The following is a 19,097-nucleotide window of genomic DNA, read 5'->3' on the forward strand; positions in this document are numbered from 1 at the left end:
TAGATGCGATAACTTTTGTGCAAACCAATCAAAATACGCTTATTGGGATTTTTTTTTACCAAAAATTTGTAGCAGAAAACAAATTAGCCTAAAATGTTAAAAAAATTTGATTTTTAATTATCTTTTTTTGGGGAATGTTATATAGCAGAATGTGGAAAATATTGATTTATTTCCAAAATTGTCGCTCTTTTTTTGTTTATAGCGCAAAATATAAAAATCGCACAGGTGATCAAACACCACCAAAAGAAATCTCTATTTGTGGGTAAAAAAAGACATCAATTTTATTTGAGTATAGCGTCGCACGACCGCGCAAATGTCCGTTAAAGTAACGCAGTGCCGAATCGTAAAATATAGCCTGTTCAGGAAGGGGGTAAAATCTTCCGGTCTTAAAGTGGTTAAAAAAACACTCATTGAGAATTTTGTTGTCAAAGACATGTAGCTAAATACATTCTGGCCTAAATATATGAAAAAAATTGAATATATTGGATATTTTTTAACTGTCAAAGTAGAAAATGTCAATTTTTTCGCAAAATCTTCGCTCTTTTTTTATTAATATCGCAAAAAATGAAAATCGCAGAGGTGATCAAATACCACCAAAAGGAAGCTCTCTTTGTGGGAAAAAAAGGACATAAATTTCGCTTGGGTACGGCATTGCATGACCGCGCAATTGTCAGTTAAAGTCACGCAATGCCAAGTTGCAAAAAGTGGCCTGGACGTAGAGCAGGAAAATCCTCCAGTGGTAAAGTGGTTAAGGGGGGTAAATCCTTCCGGTCCAGAAGTGGTTAAACAGCACATAGGACTTCCAAAATAAATACAATAAACGGACATTATTTGAAGGTTCCTCCCCTGAGGAGCAGCTGTGGCTCACTTTATATATGAAACCTAAATCTCTGATTACAAAGATATTCCTAAACTTTATGACTTGTATTTATGATGGCAATAAAATATATTACTGATTGTTTTTCCTTCCACATAAACAATGTCAGCGCTGGGAGCTCATTAGAGCTCTGTGATTAAATATCCCATTATGGAGAGCGATCGCTGTAATTATTCATTTATTGTTATGTGAAGATAAAGGGGAATCCATATAGAAAATAACGGATCCTTCTGCATTACAGAGATATTATTCATTGCATGCATTGGGGGGAAATAACAGGAAAGGACGTCCATATAGATGGAAATATCAGCTGCGGGCTTCACTGCCTACTACACTGCCTAGAGCTGCTCCGCTTCCCTGATATAGGAGGCCTCATGTGTGCTCCCTGACATCAACAAAGGGCCATGCATGACTGCAGATATACTACAGGAGATAGTCAGAGACTGCAGACATACTACAGGAGACGGTCAGAGACTGCAGACATAGTACAGGAGACGGTCAGAGACTGCAGACATGGTATAGGGGACGGTCAGAGACTGCAGACATAGTACAGGAGATGGTCAGAGACTGCAGACATAGTACAGGAGATGGTCAGAGACTGCAGACATAGTACAGGAGACGGTCAGAGACTGCAGACATAGTACAGGAGACGGGCAGAGACTGCAGATACAGTACAAGAGATGGTCAGAGACTGCAGACATGGTGCAGGAGATGGTCAGAGACTGCAGATATAGTACAGGAGATGGTCAGAGAGTGCAGACATGGTACAGGAGATGGTCAGAGACTGCAGACATACTACAGGAGATGGTCAGAGACTGCAGACATACTACAGGAAATGGTCAGAGACTGCAGACATACTACAGGAGATGGTCAGAGACTGCAGACATAGTACAGGAGATGGTCAGAGACTGCAGACATGGTGCAGGAGATGGTCAGAGACTGCAGACACACTACAGGAGACGGTCAGAGACTGCAGACATACTACAGGAGATGGTCAGAGACTGCAGACCTACTACAGGAGATGGTCAGATACTGCAGACATAGTACAGGAGATGGTCAGAGACTGTAGACTTACTGCAGGAGATGGTCAGATACTGCAGACATAGTACAAGAGATGGTCAGAGACTGCAGATATAGTACAAGAGATGGTCAGAGACTGCAGACATGGTGCAGGAGATGGTCAGAGACTGCAGATATAGTACAGGAGATGGTCAGAGAGTGCAGACATAGTACAGGAGATGTCAGAGACTGCAGACATGGTGCAGGAGATGGTCAGAGACTGCAGATACAGTACAAGAGATGGTCAGAGACTGCAGACATGGTGCAGGAGATGGTCAGAGAGTGCAGACATAGTACAGGAGATGGTCAGAGACTGCAGACCTACTACAGGAGATGGTCAGATACTGCAGACATAGTACAGGAGATGGTCAGAGAGTGCAGACATAGTACAGGAGATGTCAGAGACTGCAGACATGGTGCAGGAGATGGTCAGAGACTGCAGATACAGTACAAGAGATGGTCAGAGACTGCAGACATGGTGCAGGAGATGGTCAGAGACTGCAGACATAGTACAGGAGATGGTCAGAGAGTGCAGACATAGTACAGGAGATGGTCAGAGACTGCAGACATACTACAGGAGATGGTCAGATACTGCAGACATAGTACAGGAGATGGTCAGAGACTGCAGATACAGTACAAGAGTTGGTCAGAGACTGTAGACTTACTGCAGGAGATGGTCAGAGACTGCAGACATAGTACAAGAGATGGTCAGAGACTGCAGATACAGTACAAGAGATGGTCAGAGACTGCAGACATGGTGCAGAAGATGGTCAGAGACTGCAGATATAGTACAGGAGATGGTCAGAGACTGCAGACATACTACAGGAGATGGTCAGAGACTGCATGAAAGGTGTTCTGTTCAGGTGTCAGAACTAAGGGTAGGTTAGATGGTCAGTGCAAAAATATAGGGATTCAAACGTAAAAAGTAAACATAGCAATTTATTGTGAAATAGTATTATCTTTAGTACATTTCCGTACAGATATAGGCTCAGCCTTTTATATGTGACCAGTATAAACACAAAAAACATACATAAAAAACAAGACATACAACGTGAAACATTAAACATTTAACAAGGTACCGGCCGGTGCATAATATGACATCATTAGGGTATTTATAATCAAAATTAAATCATTCTGGCGGTGTACACCATTTTTATATTCTCCTATGATGTGTGTCTGTGGACTTGTGGGGGAAGTTATTAATCAGTAGTTTTTTGCTTGAAAAAGCAGGTTGGGTGGGGGTCCGGGGTGTTGGGTAGCTGGGGTAGTTCCTTCTCCACTTAAGGTATTTACACAATCCGAGGTTATGGCAGTATTTTTTCTCCTTTACTCCGAGTCTATTCTATGACTGGTTGGATCGGCAATTGCCTAGATTTCTAACTGCTTCCCTCTCAAGGTGTAAATGGAACGTCAGGTTTCAGCGGGTCATTGATTTGGTTAGGAGGTTTTTCAGAGTATATCTCCTTTTTATGTTTGCAGCATTGGTGGAGGGGTGTCAGGTAGTTTGAATGCCCCGCCGTTTCTCGGGGACTATGCAGAGTGTGTGTCTGTGTGGCTATATTGCGGGATGTCTCAGTATTTGTCCCCGCCTCATCAGAGACACTCTGTCAGCCGAACGGCTGATTCTTCACCCCTCTTCCTGGACGGTTTAGTGTTTTCACTTACCTGACCTCCGACTCCTTGCCGCACTGCTCTGTCTTCTGTCCTCCGCTGAGATGCCGCTGAAGTGCCTGGTCCGTGCGTTGCTTCCGATCCTCCGGCTCCGAGTAGCTCCCCTGCTGTCCACGTCTATGACACTCGTTTGTTGCACTGGTCGGGAGTGATGACGTCAACGCGTTTCGCTTCTCCGATTGGCGTAGCTTCGTCTGGACGTACTCTAACCCGCCCCTGTGCCCTTTTAAATGGTCAGAGACTGCAGACATACTACAGGAGACGGTCAGAGACTGCAGACATACTACAGGAGATGGTCAGAGACTGCAGACATAGTACAGGAGATGGTCAGATACTGCAGACATAGTACAGGAGATGGTCAGAGACTGCAGACATGGTGCAGAAGATGGTCAGATACTGCAGACATAGTACAAGAGATGGTCAGAGACTGCAGATACAGTACAAGAGATGGTCAGAGACTGCAGACATGGTGCAGGAGATGGTCAGAGACTGCAGATATAGTACAGGAGATGGTCAGAGAGTGCAGACATAGTACAGGAGATGGTCAGAGACTGCGGACATAGTACAGGAGATGGTCAGAGACTGCAGACATGATACAGGAGATGGTCAGAGACTGCAGACATAGTATAGGAGATGATCAGAGACTGCAGACATAGTACAGGAGATGGTCAGAGACTGCAGACGTAGTACAGGAGATGGTCAGAGACTGCGGACATAGTACAGGAGATGGTCAGAGACTGCAGACGTAGTACAGGAGATGGTCAGAGACTGCAGACATAGTACAGGAGATGGTCAGAGACTGCAGACATAGTACAGGAGATGGTCAGAGACTGCAGACATAGTACAGGAGATGGTCAGAGACTGCAGACGTAGTACAGGAGATGGTCAGAGACTGCAGACATAGTACAGGAGATGGTCAGAGACTGCAGACATAGTACAGGAGATGGTCAGAGACTGCAGACTTTGTACAGGAGATGGTCAGAGACTGCAGACATAGTACAGGAGATGGTCAGAGACTGCAGACATAGTACAGGAGATGGTCAGAGACTGCAGACATAGTACAGGAGATGGTCAGAGACTGCAGACGTAGTACAGGAGATGGTCAGAGACTGCAGACGTAGTACAGGAGATGGTCAGAGACTGCAGACATAGTACAGGAGATGGTCAGAGACTGCAGACATAGTACAGGAGATGGTCAGAGACTGCCACATGATGGAGATTTTACTCCGAAATTAAATTATTATCATTTTGTATTTTATATCCGGATCCCAAAAATAACACAACACTGAACAAAATTATAAACGCAAGACTTTTGTTTTTGCCCCCATTTTTCATGAGCTGAACTCAAAGATCTCAGACTTTTTCTATGTACACAAAAGGCAGATTTCTATCAAATATTCTTCACAAATCTGTATAAGAGGCCTTTCACACGGGCGATCCAATCCGATCCGACTGTCAGTTTTTCAGGTGGATCTGAACGGATGCTCCATGCATCCCTATGGGGCAGCGGGTGTCAGCGGAGACAGTTCAGGGGTGCGGAGTTCAGGGGTGCACTTTGCACAGAATGCAGAGTTCAGAGGTGTGCTATGTACAGAGTGCAGAGTTCAGGGGTGTGCTATGTACAGAGTGCAGAGTTCAGGGGTGTGCTTTATACAGAGTGCAGAGTTCAGGGGTGTGCTATGTACAGAGTGCAGAGTTCAGGGGTGTGCTTTATACAGAGTGCAGAGTTCAGGGGTGTGCTATGTACAGAGTGCAGAGTTCAGGGGTGTGCTATGTACAGATGCAGAGTTCAGGGGTGCGCTTTGCACAGAATGCAGAGTTCAGGAGTGCGCTATGTACAGAGTGTAGGGTTCAGGGGTGCGCTTTGTACAGATTGCAGAGTTCAGGGATGCGTCATGTACACAATGCAGAGTTCAGGAGTGTGCTATGTACAGAGTGCAGGATTTAGGGGTGAGCTATGTACAGATGCAAAGTTCAGGGGTGCGCTATGTACAGAGTGCAGAGTTCAGGGGTGTGCTATGTACAGAGTGCAGAGTTCAGGGGCGTGCTTTATACAGAGTGCAGAGTTCAGGGGTGAACTATGTACAGAGGGCAGAGTTCAGGGGTGCGCTATGTACAGATGCAGAGTTCAGGGGTGTGCTATGTACAGAGTGCAGAGTTCAGGGGTGCGCTATGTACAGAGTGCAGATTTCAGGGGTGTGCTATGTACAGAGTGCAGAGTTCAGGGGTGCGCTATGTACAGAGTACAGAGTTCAGGGGTGTGCTATGTACAGAGTGCAGCGTTCAGGGGTGCGCTATGTACAGAGTGCAGAGTTCAGGGGTGTGCTATGTACAGAGTGCAGAGTTCAGGGGTGCGCTATGTACAGAGTACAGAGTTCAGGGGTGCGCTATGTACAGAGTACAGAGTTCAGGGGTGTGCTATGTACAGAGTGCAGCGTTCAGGGGTGCGCTATGTACAGAGTACAGAGTTCAGGGGTGTGCTATGTACAGAGTGCAGAGTTCAGGGGTGCGCTATGTACAGAGTACAGAGTTCAGGGGTGTGCTATGTACAGAGTGCAGAGTTCAGGGGTGCGCTATGTACAGAGTACAGAGTTCAGGGGTGTGCTTTATACAGAGTGCAGAGTTCAGGGGTGTGCTTTATACAGAGTGCAGAGTTCAGGGGTATGCTATGTACAGAGGGCAGAGTTACATAGTTACATAGTTACATAGTAGGTGAGGTTGAATAAAGACAATAGTCCATCTAGTTCAACCTGTGTAGGTGTGTGTGGCTGTAATCATCTCTCATACCCCTGAATGTTCTGATCCTTGAGATGTAAGTCTAAGAGTCTTTTGAAAGCCACCATACTTCCCGCAGAAACCACCTCTTGTGGTAGAGAATTCCACAATCTTGTTGCCCTAACAGTAAAGAACCCCCCACGTTGCCTGAGGTTAAAACGCTTCTCCTCTAATCGCATTGTATGCCCTCGAGTCCTCATGCAATCCCTTCGAATGAACAGCTTTTTTTCTAAGCTGGGATCCCCATTAAGATATTTATAAATTGCTATCATGTCCCCCCTCAGACGTCTCTTCTCCAGGGAGAATAAATCGAGCGATTGTAGACGCTCTTCATAGTCAAGGTCCTCCAATCCCCTAATTAGTTTAGTTGCCCTTCTCTGGACTCTCTCCAGCTCCAACACATCCCTCCTGAGGACTGGCGACCAGAACTGGACGGAATACTCCAGATGCGGTCGGACCAGAGTTTTATAAAGTGGAAGGATTATAGTCTTATCTCTGGAATGCATCCCTTTCTTTATGCATGCTAATATTCTGCTGGCTTTGGCAGCTGCCGCTTGACATTGCATGCTGTTTCCTAATCTATCATCAACCAAGACTCCCAGATCCTTCTCCATTTTTGATTCCCCCAAGGGCTCCTCTCCTAACGTGTATTGTGTTTTTATGTTTTTAGTCCCCAAGTGCAAAACCTTACACTTCTCCACATTAAACCTCATTTGCCATGTCGTTGCCCACTCTGTTATTTTGTCCAGGTCATTCTGTAGGATATCTGCTTCATGTTGTGAAGTTATTGCCCTGCCCAATTTTGTGTCATCTGCAAAAACTGATATCGAACTACTGATCCCGTCCTCAATGCTGTTTATGAATAAATTGAACAAGGTTGGTCCCAAGACTGAGCCTTGGGGGACCCCGCTTACCACCTTAGACCAGTCTGAGTATGCGCTGTTTATTACCACTCTTTGGACATGCCCTTTAAGCCAATTCCGTATCCAAGAGCAAACCCTGCTGTCGATACCTGCAGACCTTATTTTATAAATTAAGCGCTTGTGGGGAACTGTATCAAACGCCTTAGCGAAATCCAAGTACACCACATCCACTGGTCTCCCCCTATCTAGCTCACAGCTCACCTCCTCGTAGAATGTTAGGAGATTGGTTTGACAAGAACGCCCATTTGTAAACCCGTGCTGATTACTGCTGATGATGTTGTTGTCCTTAGTAAACTCTACGATATAGTCCCTTATCATCCCCTCCAGAAGTTTACATACTACTGATGTCAGACTGACAGGCCTATAATTTCCCGGGATATGCCTCTGGCCCTTTTTGAATATCGGAATCACGTTAGCTTTCCTCCAATCTCCTGGTACATCTCCTGTCCTAATACTGTCAGCAAAGATCAGGAACAGTGGTCTCGATATAACTTTACTGAGTTCCTTGAGTACTCTCGGATGTACGCCATCCGGGCCTGGTGATTTGTTTGTGTTAAGTTTATCCAGCCTTTCCCTGATTACACCCTCTGTTAGCCATAGTGGCAAGTCCTGGGTATTACTACTAACCATACAGTCATGGTCAGTGTACCCCATACAGTCATGGTCAGTGTACCCCATACAGTCATGGTCAGTGCACCCCTCCTTTTCCTGTGTAAAGACTGATGAGAAAAAAGCATTCAGCACGGTTGCTTTTTCAGTGTCCTCTGTAACCATCCTCCCATCATTGTTAATTATGTGTGCAATATGCTCTGCCCTAGTTTTTTTGCTGTTGATATATTTAAAGAATTTCTTTGGGTTTTTTTTACTATCCTCCGCTATTTGTCTCTCAAAGTTGATTTTAGCCATCTTGATTTCTTGTTTACTTTTCTTATTTGCCTCCTTGTATTGCTCGAAAGCCGATACTGTGCCCTCTGATTTATATTTCTTGAAGGCCAATTTTTTCCCCCTAATAAGTTTTTTGACGCTACAGTTTAGCCAGCCAGGTTTGGCTTGGTCTCTTCTAAATTTATTTCCCATAGGAATGCACTGCAAGATGCCATTGCCTAATATGTTCCTAAAGCATTCCCATTTTTCCTCTGTGGTCAGGGATCCCAGGGTTTGGTCCCAGTTTACCCTTTCCATCAATGAGTACAATTTTGGAAAGTTTGCCCTTCTGAAGTTTAGGGTTCTTATGTTCCCCACTTGCCTTCTTATATTGTTATTTACACTAAATGTGATCATCCTGTGATCGCTAGAGCCCAGGTTGTCCTGGACTCCTACCTCTGAGATTAGGTCTGGGTCATTAGTGATCAATAGATCCAGGACTGCGTTTTCTCTGGTAGGGGAATCCACCAACTGTGACATGTAATTATCCTGTAAGGTTTCCGTGAATAGACGGGCCTTCTGTGAGTGTGCAGTCCCCTCTTCCCAGTCAATGTCGGGGTAATTGAAGTCCCCCAATACGATGACTGATCCCAATTTTGCCACTTTACCCATTAGTGCTAAAAATTCCAGCTCTACCTCCTCCCCTTGGTTAGGTGGCCTATAGCAAACCCCCACAATTACTTTCCCCTTTTCTCCTTCCCTATGGAGTTCAACCCACACAGATTCTAAATCCATGCTCATCCCATCCATAATGTCACTCCTTTCTATCACCTTTATATTGTTCTTGACATAGAGACATACCCCTCCCCCTCTTTTTCCTACCCTGTCCTTCCGGTACACCGAATACCCTTGGATATTGGCCAGCCAGTCATGTGAGGGGTCGAACCAAGTCTCTGCTATTCCCACAATGTCTATGTCCTCCTCATGTACTAACATTTCCAACTCATGCATTTTATTAGCTAGGCTCCTGGCATTAGCATATACCCCTCTTAGAGTTCAGGGGTGAGCTTTGTACAGAGCACAGAGTTCAGGGGTGTGCTATGTACAGAGTGTAGGGTTCAGGGGTGTGCTATGTACAGAGTGTAGGGTTCAGGGGTGTGCTATGTACATAGTGTAGGGTTCAGGGGTGCGCTTTGTACAGAGGGCAAAGTTCAGGGGTGTGCTGTGTACAGAGTGCAGAGTTCACGGGTGCGCTATGTACAAAATGCAGAATTTAGGGGTGTGCTATGTACAGAGTGCAGAGTTCAGGAGTGTGCTATGTACAGAGTGTAGAGTTCAGGGGTGTGCTATGTACAGAGTGCAGAGTTCAGGAGTGTGCTATGTACAGATGTAGAATTCAGGGGTGCGCTATGTACAGAGTGCAGTGTTCAGGGGTGCCCTTTGTACAGAGTGCAGAGTTCAGGGGTGCCCTTTGTACAGAGTGCAGAGTTCAGGGGTGCCCTTTGTACAGAGTGTAGTGTTCAGGGGTGCGCTTTGTACAGAGTGCAGAGTTCAGGGGTGCGCTTTGTACAGTGCGCAGAGTTCAGGGGTAAGCTATGTACAGAGGGCAGAGTTCCGGGGTGTAATTTGTACAGAGTGCAGAGTTAAGGGGTGCGCTTTGTACAGAGGGCAGCGTTCAGGGGTTAGCTATGTGCAGGGTTCCACCACCTCCAGCCTTGGGTGCGAGGGCCATACAAAATGGCCTGGCGGGCCGCATTCTGCCTGCAGGACTTGTGTTTGACACATGTGGTGTAAAGGAATAGAGCGCCCTCCCTGCCGCAGTGGGAGACAATTAGCGTACACAGCGATATGCTCATTGCCTATTATTCAAAATTAGATCTTCGTCAGGAAAAGCATTATGAGCCGGGAGAGCCGGCACTTCAATATCCTCTCCAATGTCTCCTCTTCAATGGGGATTATTAGGGAGTGTATCATCCAATGACCTGAGGAAAGACTCAGGTCCCGCAGCGCCAAGACCCTGCCAAAGAATCCAACACCGCCTCTCCCCTCCGCCTCTCCCCTCCGGCTCGGCACACACAGTCAGCTGAATAATTGATTGATCGGGACAATTGATTTCAGAATTGCAATTTTCAAAAACCCCCGAAACTTTAATTTCAAATATAATTATCTTCTCGCCTGCAGCCAATAATAACTCCTCCGCTCAGAGAGGAGAGAACAAAGAGGGAGACGAGCGTTCAGGTGAATTATTATCACTTTGCTAAACAAAGCCGGTTCAGCTTCACACCATCTGACGGAAGGGAAAAAGGGAGTCAGCGAGGAGCAGCTTGGAGGAGACCGGCCTTACAGCGTCGGGATCCTGGTTGTAGTCCCCACTCTGATTTCACTGCACACTGTGAGCTTCTCACAATGTGCATTAGAAGCTTCAGCAAGTCAGAGAGAGCCCCGCCCCATTTCCTGGCTGGGGGAAGTCCAGCATCATCTAGCCCAGGGGTGTCAAACTCAGTTTCATCGAGGGTCGTCTCATCGTTATGGTTGCCCCCAAAGGGCCGGTTGTATCTGTAAGACTAGATGTCCAGAGCAAGCCCACCCCCCCCCCCCCACCATCAGAAGTCAAGAGACCCCCCCCTCACCCTTCCTTACATCACAGTGCACCCCCCTTATCTTGTGCTGCTACCAGTAAGAAGCTGGAAAACAAAGTGCAGAAGGGTCTGGAGGAGTACCCAAGAAAAGCTGGAGTCAGCTGCCGGAGTCTCCTGAATGCTGACACCAGGGGAGGCGGAGACCAGGGGGTGCTGCGGCTGCACAGAGAGGTGCAGGATCTGCAGGAGGAGTTGTATCCTCCTCTCTGCTGCCAGCTGCAGAGACGGGGGTTGTCGGCAGAGTCAAACCTCTCTGTGGCTGCATGGAGAAGCACAGGATCTGGTGGAGGAGTTCTATCCTCCTCTCTGCTGCCAACTGCTGAAATGGGGGTTGTGGGCAGAAACAAAACTCTCTGCGGCTACAGGAAGCGCAGGATCTGGTGAAGGAGATCTATCCTCCTCTCTGCTGCCTACTGCTGAGACGGAGGTTGTTGGCAGAGACTAACCTCTTTGTGGCTACACAAAGAAGTGCAGGATCTGCAGGAGGAGTCCTGTCCTCCTTTCTGCTGCCAACTGCTGAGATGGGGGTTTTGGGCAGAGACAAACCTCTCTGTGGCTGCATGGAGAAGCACAGGATCCGCAGGTGGACTTGTATCCTCCTCTCTGCTGCCAACTGCTGAGACGGGGCTTGTGGGCAGAGATGAATCTCTCCGCGGCTGCATGGAGAAGTGCAGGATCTGGTGGAGGAGTTCTATCCTCCTCTCTGCTGCCAACTGCTGAGACAGGGGTTGTGGGCAAAGGCGATTCTCTCTGCAACTGCATGGAGAAGAGTGGGACCTGCAGGAGGAGTCCTGTCCTCCTCTCTGCTGCCAGCCGCTGAGACGGGGGTTGTGGGCAGAGTCAAACCTCTCTGCGGCTGCACGGAGAAGCACAGGATCTGGTGGAGGAGTTATATCATCCTCTCTGCTGCCAATTGCTGAAACGGGGGTCGTGGGCAGATACAAAACTCTCTGCGGCTACAAGGAGAAGCGCAGGATCTGGTGAAGGAGTTCTATCCTCCTCTCTGCTGCCGACTGCTGAGACGGGGGTTGTGGGCAGAGATAAACCTCTTTGTGGCTGCATGAGAAGCGCAGGATCTGCAGGAGGAGTCCTGTCCTCCTCTCTGCTGCCAACTGCTGAGATGGGGATTTTTGGGCAGAGACGAGCCTCTCTGCGGCTGCATGGAGAAGCACAGGATATGCAGGAGGAGTCCTTTCCTCCTCTCTGCTGTCAACTGTTGAGACGGGGGTTGTGGGCAGAGACAAATCTCTCTGCAACTGCACGGAGAAGAGCAGGACCTGCAGGAGGAGTTCTGTCCTCCTCTCTGCTGCAACCTGCTGAGACGGGGTTGTGGGCAGAGACGAATCTCTCTGCGGCTGCACGGAGAAGCGCAGGATCTGATGGAGAAGTTCTATCCTCCTCTCTGCTGCCGACTGCTGAGACAAGGTAGTAGCAGAAATGAGGGGGGTGCCACAGCTGCAGAAAGAGGTGGGAGGACCACATAAAATGGTGTGGAGGGATGGATTCAGCCCACGGGCCTTGTGTTTGACACATGTGATCTAGCCCTTTTCCTACCCAGTCTGCCAGCCCCCTCTCACCAGCCATGATCTGCTTGCAGTGCATAGAGGTGAACAGAGACCCATGGATAATATCACTGGGTGTAAAATAAGGAATGTCATGAAAATGGAAATTGTATATTTAAACGATTTTATCATGTTGATAGGAGGGGGGTGGGGGGGGGGAGGGGCAGGAAAGGTACAATATAAGCAGATTTCCCTCTATAAATGTAAAGTGTTTATGGCTCGCCGCTGGTTTATTTCCAGAACGGCCTTGGAAAGGAAGCAGAGAACTCGCTGTATCCGAACAATCAGTGAGAGAATCGCACGTGGCGACATTCAGAAGAATAAACAACCCTGCGTGACGAACGAGCCGGCAAATATTTGTTTTATTCGGAGAGGTTAATGGAATAAATTCCTGTTCTGCGCTGCGATGCATTAGCCAGATTATCATGAACACGGCGCTCGCTGAGAATCCGCTGAATAATTACCTCCAGATGACACATTTCATCGGATCGCAACCTTCTGACGTTTACAAATCTGGCGGAACATCTGCCACACTAATGTGACGCGGGCACGCGGGCAATATCGTGCGCGATTCCGCAGCGCATGAGCAACTCGCTATCATCCAGCAGGTGCGCAGTGGTTCATTCTTACTGGTTACTGTGGGTTATGGTGCACTCCAAGACTCGTGCATTGGAACTACCGAACCTTAGTGGGTTGGGAGTCCAAATGAATTCCACGGCAAGAGATTGAGTGCCGGTTCACACTAATGCGATGCCAGACATCGCATGTGATTGCTGTGCAGATCACATGCAATGTCTGTGTGATGCGATTTAAGCCATACAAAATGTATGGCTGAAATCGCAGCGCATTCACACCAAAATGGTGCAGGACCCTTTTCTTTGGTTCGCGCACTGGAATCGGATCGCATGGATGCCCCCCCCCCCCCCATTGCGATCCAATTCCTGCACCATTTCACAGTTCGCACTGCGATCTGCGAACCAATCTGGGGGTGTCATTAACTTTACATTGACACCCCCCAGCGATTTGAAGATCTCAGTATGAACAATTGTGTGATTCTGGTGCGATGTGGGAACCGGCACTGATTCGCAGGGTCTTCCCGCATCGCACCAGTGTGAACCGGGACTGACAGATGTAACGATGCATGCAGCGGAAAAGTTTGTTTCCGCACAAAATCTTGGGTGGTGAGTTCATGTGAATTGCGTCAAAGCAGCCGAATCGAAATGATTGGCCGGCTAACGCACCTTCATGTGCCTAAAATCACAACAGGGCCCTTCTTTTTTGTAATGCAACGCAGCGTATTAAAACCATGGCCGGATCAAGGGGGTTGCTGGGATAGGCTTGCACCCCCCCCCCCCCCCAAAGCCATCAGCTCCATCCCTTATAACACAAGCGCACTGCCATTGTGTGTTGGGGTGCCATTAAAAACAATTGCACTGCAGTGCCGCAACGCGTTAGGTGTATCACGGCATGTTGCGGTAACGCACGCATTACTTGAGAGCCAACCCCCGAGTGACCCCCTACTCTCTCTGCTATTGTCACCTGCACCCTGTCATCGGTCTGTGATCCGCCTTAGGCTAGCCGGCACTTCACCTTAAAACCACAATGGGTGAATGAAGAGCAGAAGGCTGGACAGTGCTGGGGGACAAGGTCATCTAGAGCCCAGGGTGAACATGCCAAACTGCGCCCCGCCCCCCCCCCCCCCAAGATTTATGAGCTATATGTGTCAGCAATAATCGCCCCCCACCACCACAAAAACACTGAGCACTTACCTGCATGCTTACCCCTAAGCATAAATTCCCCTTTCCTCCAAGTACAAATCTGCTCCTCTGCTAAACCCCCCCCCCGTCAGCACAAAGCTTTGCTGCTCCCAGCTCAAATGTCCCCCCTTCCTAGCAAAAATCCTCTACCCCTCAAATTTCCCCTCCTAGAACACATCTCTCCCCACTTCAAATGTCCCCCTCCCAGCATAAAACTCCCCCAAATCCCCCCTCCTAGCACACATCCCCCCCCCCCTTTGACACAAATCCCCCTAAACCCCCCCCCAATTTCCCCTCCTAGAATAATACTCCCCGTCGGCCCCCCATATTCCCCCTTCCAACACAAATCCCCCCCCCCATCTCCTTGTGGTATCCCGTCACCTCACATAATACCACAGTGCCCAGGGCAGCCACCCCCCCTGCCCACCGCTTGTCCCGGCCCTGAGGCTGGACACCAATACTAGATCCTCTGTACTGTCAGGAGCCTAAAAATGCTGAGATCTCAATACAGCTATAACACAACCCAGTCTCTCAGATCTCATATAAAGCTTCCACAATGAACCAGTCAATGGTATAGTCAACCCCCATTGTCCTTTAGGAGGTCAGTACATGTCTGAGATGGTGGAATGAATGGACTGCATGCTCTGTATGCTGTAATTGTATTCCAACAGTATATGGAAAGACTCCTACCAAGTCCAGATTGTCAGGTGTAAAGAACCTAGCAAAAGTTCATAGTGAAGTGAGAAGGTGTAGTCCGCCTATCCTGGTCCACATAGCAGCTGCCAAAAATCCTATCATGGGAGCCCAAAATGAAGCTATCATACAATGTGTATTGAAAGTCTTATGCCATTACAAGATACTCCATAATTAAGACTCCCTTTTGTGTCTTGGGTCCGGCCTGCGTTACTGAGGTGATCCCTACAGCATGGGTATCTGCCCCCCCCCCCCACATGCGCAACCAATATGACCTGTATCCCTGTATCACAAACACAGTGGGGTCTCTGGTACGCACGAGCCCCGATCCAGGGATCTGGCTTCTTGATGTGTAGATACCGGCTTCCAGGCTGCTCCTCCTAAGGCATTCACCTTCCACAGTAAGATTGATGCTCCAAGGAGCTTTCCGTTGGTGAAAGGCACCTGTGGTGGCTCCAGGTATCCTCAGGTTCAGCTCAGGCAGATCTAACTGTGCGGTAAACCATGCGGTAATGATGAGAGTAAGAAGGGCCGTCCTCACGTCGACTTGTTTCATTCCATAGTTACATAATTAGTGAGGTTGAAAAAAGACACCAGTCCATCCAGTTCAACCTATGATGTGTGTGTGTGTTTGCTGTTAACCGTACATTGTATACCCCTGTATGTTGTACATTGTATACCCCTGTATGTTGTACATTGTATACCCCTGTATGTTGTGGTCTTTAAGGTGCCCATCTAATAGTTTTTTGAAACTATCGATGCTCCCTGCTGATACCACTGCTTGTGGAAGAGAATTCCACATCCTTACAGCTCTGACAGTGAAGAACCCCCTACGTACTTTAAGGTTAAACCGCCTTTCCTCAAGTTTTAGTGAGTGGCCACGTGTCTTATTGTATCTCCTTTCACTGAAAAGTTTGTTCCCTATTCTAGGGTCGCCATGACAGTATTTGTACATTGATATCATATCCCCCCTCAATCGTCTCTTCTCCAGAGAGAATAAGTTCAGTGCTTGTAGTCTTTCCTCATAGCTGATGTCCTCCATTCCCCTAATTATTTTTGTTGCCCTTCTCTGGACTTTCTCCAATTCCAGCACATCCTTCCTGAGGACCGGTGCCCAGAACTGGACAGCATACTCCAGATGTGGCCGGACCAGAGTCTTGTAGAGCGGGAGAATAATCTCTTTATTTCTGGAGTGAATCCCCTTTTTTATACATCCCAGTATTCTGTTTGGTTCCGTTCTCAAAAATTCTTCTGAAAGTCTCACAATACTCAATAGAGACCATGTGACCTTTGCCTAGGCTTTGGGTCAGTTGAGGAAGTTCAGACCAGTTTCACATTCATGGCAAGTAAAGGGTACGTTTTTTTACTTGGTCATGTGATTTAGTAATGCCCCCATATTTATGTATGAGAAATCTGAGTTCTAATGACAGGTCCCCTTTAAAAATGCATCTTCTGGCGATGCCAAATATAACACAACCATTCTTAGAATGGAGGACACACAGAAGTTGTAGAATTACAAAATTTGGATATTTCTGTAGACTGAATGGTGGTTGATTGCTCATCATACTTTTCTTCTCCTTCCAGGCTCCCGGACTCCTGCCCCTCCCCCAGTAGAATGACCACCGGTGCTTCGGACGAGTATTTCCAGAGCTTAAACCATGCCGAGCAAACCTTCCGAAAGATGGAGAACTATCTGCAGCAGAAGCAGCTGTGCGACGTCCTGCTGATCGCCGGGAATTATAAAATACCAGCACACAGGCAAGTCCAATTTAGGAGATGCTACATGATCTGCAGGGTCACTATATCCAGCACACATGTGGGCAGGTGCCTAGGACAGTGGGTGATGGGGGCACACCAAAGAAGTTCATTTATTTTGAATTTATTTATGTTCTTTTATTATGTTCGGGATGGGTTGAGGGAAAAAATTCAGTTGTTAGATGGTGGCAGGATAGGCCTCCCCGAAGAGATACATTTTCCGGAATCGCCTAATAGTGGACAGAGTAGGAGATTGCTGGACAGATTGGGGTAGGGAGTTCTAGAGGATGGGAGAATATCTGGATCAGACTCAGACACCAATAGCTATAGCAGTAGAGAGGCAAGCAAGGACCAGCAGGATAAGTAAACAAGCAGCAGATGATGTAGGTCCACCCAAGGTTAGGAGTCTAAGCACTAACCGGTATTCAGCAGAGCTCCTGATGGTGGGGATGGGTTTTTCTGCATGTTAGTACCAGGTCCCGGTCCTCAGGATCGCCCCACCAGGAGGTGAGCAAGCTGGGGTTCAGTAGCCGATATGGCAGGTAGGAATCAAGCTGAAGTGTAGTCAGTAAATAAGCCAAAGGTTGGTAACAAGTGGTAGTGTAGATAAGGACATCTCTAAGTACGTAAAGGTGCAAGATATTGGCTGGAGAGAGCACAATATTCTGGCAAACAGGAAGTATAGAACATGGCTTAAATAAGGAAGTTCATGGGAAGAGCAAAGGGTTGAAGGTTCACCAGAAACAAGAGACAAGGCAAGAAAGTCCAAAGGATCAGAGAGGGAGCTGTCCAGCTTCCCAGGTGATTCAGCAAGAAGAGATACTGCTGGACACAGCAGAGAGTGCGGGTTCAGATTCTGGTGCTGACTAGGAGGCTCTGGAGAAGTCCTGGAGGAGAACATGGGAGGAGGTGATGAGTGAGCTGGAGAGTAGGAGGTCTTGGGAGGAGTGAAGATGACAGTTTGGGTGATAGTTTGAGATGATGTTGGTGATGTAGCTTGGGGCAGAACTGTGGATGGCTTTGTAGGTTGTTGTTAGTATTTTGATGCTTCGGGTGATCGAAAGGTGGAGGGATTGGCAGAGAAGGTTGATAGATTGTGTAAATGTAGGCCAACAAGGAGGGAGTTGCAAAATCATAAGGGAGTTAATTAGTAGCTTGGTGGTCATTTTGGTTAAAAAGGAGCGAATATTGGAAAGGTCACCAGGTGAAGATTTGGATAGAGATTGGATGGACAGAAGGGGAGATCTGAGTCCTGGGTTATACCTAGCCCCCTGGAATGAGGGACTGATAATTGTGCCAGACGGTTGTAGGCTAGTCACCAGGTTAGGAAGTGAGAGGGGATTTTATTTAGGGGCACATTAATCATTAAAAATGAATGGGGATTCTAGTCCTTTTTCACTCTCAGTAGGGGACTATGAACCTTTAGCCTGGCGCGGGGGGTGCAAGCATATTCTACCAGCCAGTTACTTCATGAAAGGGACAGAGTTTTTTTTAATAAAGATCACCTACACCTTCCTTAACATTCAGATCACCCCCCCCCCATCCTTAACTGTCAAACCTTAGATCACCCCACCTTCCTTAACATTCAGGCAACATATTATCCCCCCTCAATATTCAGACCCCATATCATTCCCCTTAACACTCAGACCTTAGATGACCCCCCTTAACATCCAGACCTAGGAACAGCTACTCTTAGCATACAGACCTTAGATCGCCTTCCATAACATTCAGACCCCAGATCAACCTCAACCCCCCCCCCTGCCCACATCTTTAAAATTTAAACCCCACATCATCTTACCTTAACATTAAAAGGAATGATCATCCTCCCTTAAGATTCAGACCCTATATCACTTCCTCCATCCACTCTTTGGACCTTTAGATCAGTCCATCTTCAGTCCTCAATCCGCCCCTCTTCAGACCTTAGATCCGCCCCTCTTTTGATCAGCCCCAAATCAGCCTTTTTTCAGACCTCAGATCAGCCCCAATAAGCCCCTCTTCAAATTGCAATTCAGCCCCCAATCAGCAATACTTAAGACCTCAGATCAGCCCCCAATCAGCCCCTCTTCAGACTTCAGATCAGCCCCAAATCAGCCCCTCTTGAGACTTCAGATCAGCCCCCAATCAACCTCTCTTCAAACTGCAGATCAGCCCCATGTCAGACCTCAGATCAGCCCCAAATCAGCCCTTCTTTAGACCTCAGATCACCCCACAATCAGCCCTTCTTCAGGCCTCAGATCAGCCCCAAATCAGCCCTTCTTTAGACCTCAGATCACCCCACAATCAGCCCTTCTTCAGACCTCAGATCAGCCCCCAATCAGCCCTATTTCAGACCTCAGATCAGCCCTCAATCAGACCATCTTCAAATCACAGATCAGCACCAAATCAGCCCATCTTGAGACCTCCAATCAGCCCCTCTTCAAACCACAGATCAGCCCCACTTAAGACCTCCGATCAGCCTCAAATCAGTCCTTTAAACCTCAGATCAGCCCCCAATCAGCCCCTCTTCAGACCCCAGATCAGCC

General features: G+C 47.7%; 1 protein-coding gene across 1 annotated transcript in view; it reads left to right on the plus strand.

Annotated features, from left to right (window-relative positions):
• The first annotated feature begins 16,401 nt into the window (after positions 1-16,401).
• The window catches only part of KLHL4 (kelch like family member 4), a 131,821-nt gene continuing 129,125 nt past the window's right edge, over positions 16,402-19,097 (plus strand). The window contains exon 1 of the mRNA XM_082264350.1: positions 16,402-16,578. Coding sequence (XP_082120476.1) covers positions 16,436-16,578 — 143 coding nt within the window. The 5' untranslated portion in view covers positions 16,402-16,435. The remainder of the gene's footprint in view (positions 16,579-19,097) is intronic.

The sequence above is a fragment of the Pelophylax lessonae genome, assembly GCF_965119305.1.
Source record: "Pelophylax lessonae genome assembly, chromosome: 7".
NCBI lineage: Eukaryota > Metazoa > Chordata > Amphibia > Anura > Ranidae > Pelophylax > Pelophylax lessonae.